The sequence below is a fragment of the Macrotis lagotis genome, chromosome 1, assembly GCF_037893015.1.
Source record: "Macrotis lagotis isolate mMagLag1 chromosome 1, bilby.v1.9.chrom.fasta, whole genome shotgun sequence".
NCBI classification, from domain to species: Eukaryota; Metazoa; Chordata; class Mammalia; order Peramelemorphia; family Peramelidae; genus Macrotis; species Macrotis lagotis.
Genome location: NC_133658.1, coordinates 903222824 through 903235291, shown reverse-complemented (window position 1 = coordinate 903235291; position 12468 = coordinate 903222824). Strand labels below are relative to the sequence as shown.

Here is a 12468-nt window from a genome sequence, read left to right as displayed (position 1 = left end):
TTTGTGTGTTGGATGGTGGGAAGGAATAGAGGAATAAAAATCTGGGCTCCCAACTTTCATTCCCTTGTATCTCATTGCTGGGGACCCCCAGAATTCTTGAATCAAAGACTGTCAATTAGAAGGGTCTTCAGAGATTGATAAGTCCAATTTATTTCCCTTACAGATGGGGAAACTGAGAGCCAGGTAGGGTTTAGCGACTTCCCTGGGGTTATATGGTTAGTTAGATCTAGGATCAGGACTCAAAGGATCAAAGATCCAGAGGTGATAAGCAACCTCAGTGGCTCAGAGAGGCCAATCTACTTGGGAAGAATGCGGTCCCCTTCACTGGGAAGAGTCATCCCTGGAATCACTGGGTCCAAGTTCAAATCCTAGCTGGGGCCAAATTGTATGGCCTTGAAAAAGTCACTTGACCTCTGGGGCTATAGTCTCTGTAGCTATAAGATTCCTGTATTAGATGACTTTTTTGTCCTGTTTCATAAGCCTTCTCCTCCCTGAACCATAGATCTCCCTCGGGTCATTAAACCTGTAGTAAGCATTCATAGACAGGTTTTGAACCTAAATCTCCTGATTCCAAGGACAGTATGGTCTTTCCACTTGACCCCAATTATGCTGGTCCCCTCGTGGGTTCCTTTATTAAACTATGATAGGGGTAAAGCTATGTAAGGTGATATTTTGAGGATTTGAAGCAGAAAGGAAAAGAGGAGAGCTTCAGAGACTCTGTTTCCAGGAGATCTGAGAGTCTTGGAAGCAGCAGGGTGTCCTACATGCTTCCCTCTCCCTTTTGTCTTTGCAGCCTTTGGACCTGCTGAGTACACAGTAGGCACTAAATAAATGTCTTTTGGATTGATTTGAAAAAAATATTCTGCATTTAGAATGTAGATTGATTCCCGGATCTAGCTCACTACTACCACCTGTGTGACTTCGGAATGTCACTGTGCCTCAGTTTCCTTACCTGGTAAAAACCGAGGGGTCCAGATTTGATGACCCCGCCTTCCACCATCCTGGGCTAAAGAGCAGTTCCGAGGGCAGCAGGGGTTGCCTGGCCTCCTCTTCTCCCCTCACCTCCGAGTCCAGGGAGGAGGTGCAGCGGCGCCCCAAGTCGGGCGATCCAGGGCTAGCGCAACCCCAGTGGGCAGGTCCGCGGCATCCCGGCTCCCCCTGGCGGCTACTCCGTCCGTCTGTCCGTCGGGCCGGCCGGGGAAGGCCAGGGGTCGGCCCCGCCCCGTGGGCGCTGCCTCCCTTGGGACGGGCCCGCGTCAGAATTTCCACTCTGTGCCTCGGCCCCTCCTACCCACACTTTACATCCACGCGGGGCAGGTGGGTCCTGCCCTTCCCTTCCCTGGGGGGGGGGGGGTCTACTGGCCAAGGGGGGGGGGTTCTGGGGTGTGTGTGTGTGTGTGTGTGTGTGTGTGTGTGTGTGGTGTCCCCGGATGACACACATCAAGAGGGGCCAGAGCCTGGCCACATCTAGGGCCAGGTACCCAAACCATAAAAAGGAGATAAGAGAAACCAAACAGCTGCATTGCATTCCTTGGTGAGCAACGGCCACTTTTACCCAACCTCCCTTCCCTCCTCATCCTCTTCTGTCCCAGCCCCCCCCCATCTTCTCCCACCCAGGTCACTGACATCATTCTCTGCTTTTCCAGGAGGATCAAATTATTTATTGGGGGGGTAGGGACGGAAAGGGCAAGGGGGGAGGGAGACAGCTTCTTTTCTAGGTCCCAAGCCTTTGGGGAGAGGTATTTGCAGGGAGTTAAAGAGCAGGTCAAATCCCTTCAGAGGGTCTGAGCACAGAGCCAGATGGGTCTGTCTTTCCCTGGGTGAGTGTACCTGGGGAGGGGTGGGTGGGTAAGACTTTGAAGTGTTAGTGCCAGTGGGTAAGACTAGACAGACACAGACAAGAGAACATGTGTGACCTTTCTCCCCACCAAAAGGGGCCCCGGGGACAATCCTTTCCCCTCCCTGGAAGTCAGGGCAGACACTGGAAGAACCTGTTAAAAATGGGGTAGTTAGAACTCTGGCCCATCTCCTGGGCCTTTAAAGGGGTTTGTTTGTGTGTGTGTGTGTGTGTGTGTGTGTGTGTATGTGTTGTCCCTGGATGACACACATCAAGAGGGGCCAGAGCCTGGCCAGATCTAGGGCCAGGTACCCAAACCATAAAAAGAAGATAAGAGAAACCAAACAGCTGCATTGCATTCCTTGGTGAGCAACAGCCACTTTTACCCAACCTCCCTTCCCTCCTCATGCTCTTCTGTCCCAGCACCGCCCCCCCCCCCCCACTCAGGTCCCACTCAGGTCACTGACATGTGGCTGAAGTAAGGGCTGAACAGGCTAGGGAAACCAACTCCTGCTTTCTCTTGCTCCTTACCCTGAGGTCCCAAGAGACAGCTAGGGTGTGTCTATAATGAGTCCTAGGGTGAATGAGGGAGAGGAACTGGCTTGTAGGTTGTTATGGATTATGGGCTTAGAGGGAGAAGATATCACCCAGTTAACCTGGCCCATGATCACAGAGGTAGGATAGGCAGGATTTGAACTCAGATCCTCGATTCCAAATCAGCCCTTTCTATGACCACAATGCTTTACACATAGAACATGGCTAACAAAGGATGTGCTGAATTGAATAAATGCAGGAATTAGGTCTGTCCTCATTCATGAGCAAAGCTGGGGGGGGTTGCATGTTGAGAGTGAGTCTCTGGAATGTGTGGATCTACTCCTCGATCTTTGTTCTTTGGGAGCCTTAGGGAGCCCTGTGGATTTATTCCAACTGGAGCACCAGTTCATCAACCCTGGGGGTTGGGGGTCTCCTGTTGCCCTCTCCCTCAGCGGGGCCTGAATCGAAGCTGGAAGGCAGGAGGAATGTTGGCAAAGCCACTGATGGCTGGCTGGAGGTTCAGGGCCCCTGGTGGGGATGGACTCTCCAGGGAGAAATTCTGGAGGATGGTGGTGAAGAAGAGGAAGAGTTCGGTTCGGGCCAGACCTTCGCCAAGGCAGATTCGTTTTCCTGGGTAGAAAAAGAGGAAATTGCAACATCATAGTATCAAAAGCTGGGAGGAACCTTAGAGATCATCTAGCCCAAACCTGTCTCTTTTACAGATGAGGAAACTGAGTCCCAGAGAGGGCAAGGAGCTTGCTTCAGGTTACAGAGTAAGCACCTGGACTGGGATTTGAACCCAGGCTTGTTGACTCTAAACCTGCTGATCTCTGCCCTAATCCAAGTATTCATTCATAATGTGGATTGTATTTATCTGAGTTCTTGGCTCAGCCTCCATTTATTTTTGTTTCTTCTTCCCCCAAAACTCAGCACAGGGACCTGAACAGTCAAGGGTTCAATCAAAACTTATGGAATCTGAGAAGGGGTTCACAGCTCCTTTTTCCCATCCTCTCACTCCTCCTAATTCACCCTCTTGGCCCTCCTTTCCCTCCCCCAAGTCAAAAATATCTCAGCTTCTCTCTCCGGCCTCACTTTCCCCTTACTTCTGCCCCCATTTGCCTTACCTAACCCCTTCTCTGGTTGAGTCACCCCCTCCTCCTAATCAACCTTACATTTCCTCCAGCCACCAAATGAGAGTAGAAACCCAAAGAGCTCAAAGCCAGGCTCCAGGGGTCCAGCCCCCACTAGCCTTGGGAGATCCCTTCCTTCTTTATCTCCACCCATCTTCAGTGGAGCGCCAGGCACCACAAAGGTCAGGCCAATGTTTGTTGGTGGTGACTGACTGGTCACGTTGGGATAAGGAGACTGCTCTCCATTGTGGGGCTCTGAGGATAAGGGGGGGATAGAAAACTGCTTCTTTGTTTGTCTCTGAAAAGTGGGGACACTATAGAAAGCCCCAGCTGGAAAGGGATCTGGAGGTTGGCTACTCCAACAGCCACCTGATCAAACCAGGCTTAGGGGTCTGTAACTTTGGCTTGAACCTTCAGACATTTACTAGCTTTGTGATCCTTGTTTGCCTCAGTTTTCTCATCTGTAAAATGGGAATAACCACAGCAACTATCTCCCAGAGTTGTTGTGAGGATCAAATGAGCTGATATTTGTAAAGTGCTTCACCTGCTTAGGTAAAATTATTATTTTTATCAATATTATTACTTTACCCTTTTGAGCAATAAAACAATTAGACCCTACAGTCTTTCCTTACAGATAGCTTTTAGACCAATGAATCTGTGATTCTGAAAAATTCAGGGGTGGGGCAAAAGTGTCTCGAGCCTACAGAAAGCAGTCTTGTTCCCTTAACCTTTCCCCAGGCTTAGAGTTCAGTGGATACCTAAGGAGAAAGGCAAGAAAGCTTCATTTTTCTTGAATCGACCATCGGCATCCAGGAAGCGGCTCGGGTCAAATTCCTCTGGCCGCTCAAAGAATTCTGGATCATGGAGAACGGAGCCCAGGAGTGGGAAGACTTCAATGCCCTAGGAAATGAGGGAGGCAGTTGTGGTTCCTCAGAACCTTCTCTCCCCTCCAGCCCTTGTGCCCCCAGCTTCATTGGCATCAATCCTAAGAACTGGCTCAGCTCTTCCCTGGGCTAGTATGTGGCTATGGCATGGCAGAGTAATATTCTGGGATCTGGGGAGAAGTTTCTTCTGCCACCTTTCCATCTGGGGTTCTAATACTATCTAGAAATGATTTTTCAGCATCTCTCCAGGGTCTGGAAAGGCAGCTCTGGCCAGGGAAAAAGCAATCTGAGTTTGGAGGGAGCCGAGAGTCTTTGTATGGGCATCTGAGAATGTATGCCAGCTCTCCTCCATCTAACTGACTTTTTCTACTCTCTCCTGCCTGGGAGGGGACTTCCTCTATTCTTTCTAACCAGGTTAGATGAGGATGGTCACTTCTTCTGTTCCCCTATTCCTCCCCTCTGACCTTACCTGGGGTAGGTCATAGCCCCGGAAGGAAGTGGGCTTTGTGAGGGCACGGGGCACCCCCATAGGGATGAGGGCCAGGAACCTCTGAACCTCATGCAGGAAGGCATCAATGTAGGGGAGGTGCCCACGGTCCCCCATGCTGGGCGCCCGGTCACGCCCGAGCTCTCGGCTCAGTTCCTCCTGGATTTGATCTGTGGGATAGAGGGAAGATAAAGAGAGAAAGGCATGTCTGAGCTGGAGACCAAGGACAAAGGACATAGCTCCCTTCATCTCTCCCTGTCAAACCCCCAGGGTCCAACTCATCTATACCCAGAAAGGGACATTTAGGGCCAGCAGGGCACCTTAAGTCAAACGTTCATTTTACAAAGAGGGAAAGTGAAGTTCAGAGGTATAAAGGAATTCAGGTCAAGTCTCTTAATTCTCAGACCAGGTGCCTTCTACTTGAACCTGCTGCCTCCCAGTGGCCAGTGCTCTCTGTCTCCTCAGCCCCAGGTAGCACCCTTGTATATCATCTATATCTATATATAGACTTTTGATTCTGCAGGTTCTGTGTTTTTGCCCCTGGGAGATGAGGGGTATAATACCTAAGGAGCCTTGCCTTATTCCTTATTTCCTTTTTTTCTTTTATCATATTATGGGGAACAGCTTATGCTATCATCTCTCTCTCTCTCTCTCTCTCTCTCTCTCTCTCTCTCTGTCTCTGTCTCTGTCTCTTTGTTGGCAACTAGGTGGCACAGTGAATAGAGTTTCAAATCTGAAGTCAGAAAGACAGATCTTCCTGAGTTCCAATCCAATCTTAAATACGTGGCCCTGGGCAAGTCCCTTGACCCTATTTGGCTCAGTTTCCTCATCTGTCAAATGATCTGGAGAAGGAAATGGCAAACCACTCCAGTATCTCTGCCAAGATTGCCCCACAACTGAACAATGATTATAAAAAATAAAGAAATCTCTGACCTCTATCCTTTACACTCCCTTTTCTTAGAATCCCCATCTTCCTCTGAAGTATGACTCAGGTTCCTGCCTCCTACAGGAGACCTTTCCTCATCCACTCTGCTGACTTTGCTATTATTCTCTTTTGTATGCATCTCTCTGTGTATGTGTTATATTGTTCTGGAAAAATGTAAGCTTCTTGAAGGCTGGGGCTGTTCTGTTTCTGTCTCTGTATCTTTAATACCATCCATGCAGTAATCAATGTTTGTTGATTTTTTTTTACTGAACTGGGCCCCTATCAGCTCACTTGGGGGGTAGCCAGAATGACGATACTGCTGGGTCCTCTGGCTTTTTACAACTACAGAGTCTGAGAGGTCATAGATGTGAAGTTGTAAATGACCTGAGGGATCACGTTATTCAATTCTCTCAGTATGAGACTTACCCAAGATCACACAACTAGTAGGCAGCAGAGTTAAGGCTTCTGGCACCACAAGCATGGCAAAGCACTTTGCAAGTTATCTTATGTGGTTCTGGTTCACAACTCTGGGAGGTAGAGTCTATTATGATTGCCATTTTTTCAGTTGAGGAGACTGAGGCAAAGACTTGACCAGGGTCACATGGTTAGTTAGTATCTGACAAAGGATTTGAACTCAGATCTTTTGTGCTCTCTCTGCTAACACAGCTAAGGGTTCTGGCCATCTGGGCTTGAGGCTATGGGTCGCCTGTACTGGGCTGTACCTTGGACCTCTGGATATTTAAGCAGGAGCAGGAAAGCATATGCGAGTGTGGCACTGACTGTTACCGTCCCCCCAAAGAGCAGGTTCACGGCGGTCAGTAGGAAATCCGTATGTCCAGACGCAGCAGCTTTTTCTTCCTGGAGGAGACATTAGGAGTCAGAGAAGCCCTGCAGGGGCTGGGGAGACAAGGTTGGCCACGTTCTCCCAGGGATGAGGGTCTGAGCCTTGTTCTCCAGTGGTCAGAAAGCAGAGTTGGCCCAAAGCTACCAAGAGGATCAGACTGATACTTGAAAGAGACTGAGTCTCCTTCTATTCTGTGGCTAGGACAAAGGGTTAGCTTCATTGGGTCAAGGACCTCTCAGTGTGGAGATTCCCTCCACCATTGCTGGTCTGCTCCTGCAGTCTTGCAGAGCTGCCTGGTCAACGAAAGGATGAATGACTCCTATACCTCTCTCCCCATTCTGAGCCATCTCCTCAGCCCTGATTCCAGCCTCAATCCCAATCCCAACCATACCTGGCTCATTTTGAGCAGGAAATCATCCACAAAGTCCCTGGCAGGGGAATGAGGGTCCAGCTTCTCCTGGTGATGTTGGATCTGGCCCGAGACAAAGGTTGCCAGCGTGTTTAGGTGGTCTGTGAGGCGATTATGGGGAGCTGAGACATAGCGAAGGATGTCTGACAGGTAGCAGAGGGGACCCAAGAACATCTCGCAGAGCTGAGGCAGGGAGGGTAAAGATAGAATTAGCATGGGGACTTTTGTCTGAGTGGGAGAAACATAGCTTTCTCAGAGGCAATCTAGGTGGACTTCTTGGAAGAGAAAAGAATGGGGCAGCAGCTTGGGGAAGAGCAATCTGTGGATCGTTTCAGCCCCCTGACCCCTGTTTCCAAGCCAGTCACCTGTCCCCATGGGGTGCTGATCTCCTTCAGGGTGCCAGCGGCAGCAAGGACCACAGCTCGGAACTTCTCATCTTCGTAGTCAAATCGATTTCCAAACAGGAGAATGCAGGTGACGTTGGAAATGGCCTGAGACAGGAGCAGGGAAGGGTCCAACAGAGACCCTGAAGGGACAAATCAAGGCAAGGTTGATCATAGAATGATGGGAAAGGATGAAAAGGCTAAGGAGTGTCCCTGGGACTGGAATGGGAATTCCCCTGGGTTTGGCTTTCCCTGTTATTGGATGTGGGTGGCTCCAGGTGTCAGACAAAGGGAATGAGGCAATCCAATAAAGGAAGCTCTGTGAGATAGGGCCAGGCATCCCTGGGGTCAGTCCCCAGAATACAGGAGAAAGGATTCTGGTCTGAGCCAGGACAGGCAGGACATGGCTCACCAGTGGGCCAAGTCTATTGGGCTATCCTATATGGGGGGGATAGCTATCATGAACTTCCTCTGACCTTGGGTATTCTTTAAGGCTTCTACCAAGTGGGAAGCCTCTTCTTGAATATGCTCTTCTCCTTCCTTCTTTCCCATGCCCAGATTTCTTAGAGAGAGGGTGGTAAACTTCCGAAGGTGTTTCCATTGCTCCCCATTGGCAAAGAAAATACCTGGAGAAGCAAGAAAGAGTGAAGATTAGAGGCACCACCTCCCTTTCCCCACTCCACAGGTAGTTGGAGGGAAGGGCAGTCACAGTCAGGTCTATTCCCGCCAGGATGAGGTTGTTGATGGCGCTCTGCCTGGTACCCTGGCGTCCCTGCCCCTCCTCTTCTCAGGAAGCACATGACCTTACAGGGCTGACAAGTTAGGACTTAGGTGTAAGGCTCAAATACCTTCTTTCAGGATTGGCTATGTCTAGACTTGCTTTCTTCGCTGCTAGATTCCTTCTCAGAGGCCCCCTGGTGACACAGGAATACCCCTGGTCTCTCGAAGGCTAAGAAAGGTCTGGCTGAGCCCGAATGGCCCAGAGATGAACTAATGCCTCAGTGGTTTCAAGCCTAGGCTCTTTGAAAGATTAAGACTGGGGTCCAAAGACTAGCCTAGCTGGGAGAGGTTCCCTCCCACTTTGGCCAAGGTGGAAAGGGGAGGGGATAATTAAATTTTTTTTTTTTTTTGATTCTCAAAGAGCATCTCATTAAATCAGAGAGGGTTTGTGATGTGTATGAAGAAGACCTGTCCCTCTAAGGAAATCAGTAGCCAAGTAAGATTTACTTCCAAGGGAGAAAAGGGAAAGGGTCCTTGGAATATCTGCTCCCTTTTCTTAGCAGATCTTGGGTTGAAAGGATAAAACTCAGTTAAAGGATATATTGGTTCTAGGGTTTTTTTCTTTAATTCTCTATTCTTGGGTGGGATTACACAAGGTTTCAAATTATGCATGTTAAAAATAGCCAGGGTTTTTAAAACATCCTTATCCAAGGTTTTAAAATTACCTATGTTTCTCGAGAACCCAGCTTTAAAAAAAAATTACAGTTACAAAATTATGGTCTAATAAGCTCACACTAAATTGAAAGGATAAGGCTGAGCTAGGATATGTCCCCCAGAATAATGGAAAGAGACAGGAGTCCAAGTCTCTTGTGTGACCTGAAGAAAGTCTTCTTTTGGTGGGCCTTAGTTTCCCCATCTGTCAAATAAGACTTAGGGTTCCTTTGTGCTCTGGCCATCTAAGAGACTGACAATCAGATAATCTAACAATTAATTAACTAATGAATCTAGAGCCACCCACTCAGTTACCACAGTGATTTTCCCGAAGCACAGGTCTGAACATATCAACCCCGTACTTGATGGTATTCTTTTTTCCTCCACCTTGAACTCGGAAAGCCCTCCTGGATAGACTATAGAGCTGCTCCCTTCCTACTTTTCCAGCCTTGCCCTTTTTCTCCCTTCCTATTACTGTACAATCCAGATAGACTGGCCTCCTTCTTGTTCTTTGAATATAATACTCCATCTCCTGACTGACTTTTCCCTGGCTGTCTCTCGTGACTGTATTTTCTGCCCCCTCACCTCAGACTCTTAGCATTCTTGGATTCTTTCAAGACTCAGCCCAGATCTCATCTGTAGGACTTTCCTGATCCAGAGCCAAGTAGCATCCTCCCCTCTTACCAAGCATCTTCCTCTCTGGGATTAGATTTCAGCTAGTCCATATCTCTTGGATGCAGAAAACTAGTTGCATGTTATCTCTCCCACTAAAATGAGCTCCTTGAGGGTGGAAATTTTCTTGGCATCGTAAGTCCTTAGCATGATGTGTAACACACATAAACCTCTCAAAAATGTTTGCTGATCAACAAACTGATTAGAGGGTTAAGGTTTCAAGGATCCACTATCCTGTGCATTCCATGTATATGATGTTCTAGGATCCCAAAGCTCAGAGCAGTTCACATGATTCAGAACAAGAAGAGGTGCCCTCCTATCACAGTTGAGAATCAAAGTTATTTGCCTCGATTCAAGATATCAAGGTTCAAACCAAGGTCCTGCCACTCAAAATGAAGCTCATTCTATTTTTGTTGTTGTTTTTGGCAAGGCAGTGGAGGTCAAGTGACTTGCCCAAGGTCACTCAGCTAGGTAACTATTAAATGTCTGAATCTGGATTTGAACTCATGTCCTCCTGACTTCCGGGCTGATGTTTCTATCCACTGCACCACCCAACTGCCTCTTGGGCCTCATTCTATTGAACCAAGGTTTCCCTCTTCCATAGCTCCAATGGCCTAAGGATGAAAGATTCTGTCAATAGCACCTTTGCTTTAGGAGTCTCCATTTCTAAACCCTATGTGGTCCATACCATGCTGATTGAAGGTCTTCTCCAATGAGGCCACTTTCCCTCTGCCGGCGAATGCCTCTCCCTGGTCCACCAATGCTTCTTTGACGGCCTCATAACCGCTTAGGACGACTACAGGCCGGGAGCCCAGATGAACGGTGAACACGGGGCCGTACTTAGCACCGAGCTGTAGGAAAACCAGTTAATGGATATTGTAGAGCACCCCCCATCTCTATGCCTGCCCTCCTAGACTCTTCCTGCTCTGCCCCCAGGTGCTGCTCACCCCCATTTTCAGATCTTGATGGCATTCTCCTTTCTTTCCACTGTTTATTTTTCAGACTATGGGCCTTGCTACCACCTTTCCCCCATATCTGACTCCCTGGCCCATTCTTCCTTTCAACACTTTATTTTAACGTTCTCCACTGCACACTCCATGGTCCACCTGGCTCTAACTCCCCACAGCCACCACAGTGTCTCAGTCTTCCCAACTTTGTAATCATTCTTTCCTCCCTTTAATTCAAAGATATCCTCCTAGGAAGCCTAGAGCTGACAAGGGCCTTTGAGTGAAGTAGAACCCTTTCATAGTAGAGAGAAAAGTGACTTCAGAGGCAAACAGAAAGTAAACATCAAGGGCAAGCTGGGAATCCTGATATTCACCCCCCCCCCCCCATACTCCTCCCTTCACTTTGTTCCTTCAGTCTCCAAATCTCTCTTCTTAGGATCATAAGATCTTAGACTCAGCATTGGAAGGGGGGAAATCCAGAAAAATCCATCCCATTCTCCCTCCCCCACTATATTCTTCCGGGATCTTCAAAGTTCTCTCCCCTTAGTGTCATAAGATCTCAGATTTAGAGCTGGAAGGGAGGGATCCAGATATAGCCCCTCTTCAATGATCCCCCCTCACTCTATTTCTCTAGGGTTTTCAGAATTATAAGATCTTTGATTTAGAGTTGGAAGGGGGGCATTCAGATATATCCCCCCAATCACCCCAAGTTCTCTCCCCTTAGGATCATAAGATCTTAGATTTAGAGCTGGAAGGGGGTCTCCCAGGGCATCTGGTTGCCATTTTACAAATGGGGAAACTGAGTTTGAGTGGTCCAAAGTCACGGAGGTAGAAAGTGACAGAGGTGGGATCTGAGCCCAGTTCCTTTGCCCCTGGAGCAGGAAGGGCGGGGGGAGGGGGTTTCCACCTCTTGAACATAGGCTCGGGAAGGTCTAAGAATCAGAATTCTCAAAAGGAAATGCAAAACTTCAGTTGGAGGGACTTGAAAATAAAGGTGCCCCCCCCCTTAAGCCCCTGAAACCTATCCAGAGTGGGAGCCCAGGGAAGGAGTCCCCGCCGGGGCGCACCAGGTGGCTTCCCTTGGGGGGCTCTGGAGCGGGGCCAGCCTCGGGGGGCTTCTCCCCCCTCGGGTCCCGGGTCCCGCCCCCCCGCCCCAGCACCTGGAGCAGCCCGGCATACAGCGCCCCCGGCCAGAGCTGGCCCAGGTTCCCCAGCAGCGGCAGCGGCCGCGGCCCGGGGGGCAGGCGCGGGGGGCGGCCGGGGCCGCGGAGCCGGGCGAGCAGCAGCAGCAGCAGCAGCGTCAGCAGCAGCAGCAGGCAGCCGGCCCCGGCGGACAGCGCCATCCCGGCCTGGCGGAGGCCGGGGGCCGGGGCCGCGGCGCTTATGAAGGCGGCCCCCGCCGGGGCCCCGCCCGGCCGGGGCGCACCGGGGCTGGGCCCCTCCCGCGGGCTCCCCGATCTCCGCCCCCAGCCAGCACCTGCTCGGCTCCGGGTGCCCTAAAAGCCTCGGATCGGGGCGCGGCTAGAGAGGAGGGGCCCCTCCCCGCGCCTCAGTGTCCCCAGGTGCGCGGCTCCCGGGGCTCCGTGACCTCCAAGCACCCTTCTCCGGCGCCCCACCCAGGCCCGGCCAGACTAGCTCCCGGCCCGGGCCGGGACTTTGCACACCTGCCACCTCCGCCCTGGGAGAGGGGCCGGGGGGGGGGGGGGGGGGGGGACGGCCCGCCCCTCACCTGGCTCAAATTTCCACTCTCCTCTCCTCCGGGGTGCTCCTGGAAGACGATTTCATGGGATGTCGGAGATGTTTTTAAATTCAATCCCTTCAACGTACAAGTGGAGAAACTGAGGCCCAGATGGGGGAGGAAAGTTCACACCCAAGGTCACTGAGGCCATCTGCTGCCTTGCAATCAGTCCAAGGATTGAAATATGTAGTAAGTGTTGAAAAAATGCTCCGTTTGTCAGCTTCCTGGGTGACTTGGGGCAGGCAGC

General features: G+C 50.4%; 1 protein-coding gene across 1 annotated transcript; it reads right to left on the bottom strand.

Moving 5' to 3' along the window:
* Positions 1-1647: 1647 nt before the first annotated feature.
* On the bottom strand, positions 1648-11826 carry LOC141509527 (cytochrome P450 2S1-like). Its single transcript, XM_074219140.1, has 9 exons — positions 11644-11826; positions 10225-10387; positions 7910-8059; positions 7416-7576; positions 7033-7233; positions 6520-6655; positions 4855-5042; positions 4260-4401; positions 1648-3001 (listed from the first exon to the last, which is right to left on the bottom strand). Exons 1-9 carry the CDS (start codon positions 11824-11826, stop codon positions 2820-2822), a joined length of 1506 nt encoding a protein of 501 aa, XP_074075241.1. The 3' UTR covers positions 1648-2819.
* Between the last annotated feature and the right edge of the window lie 642 nt (positions 11827-12468).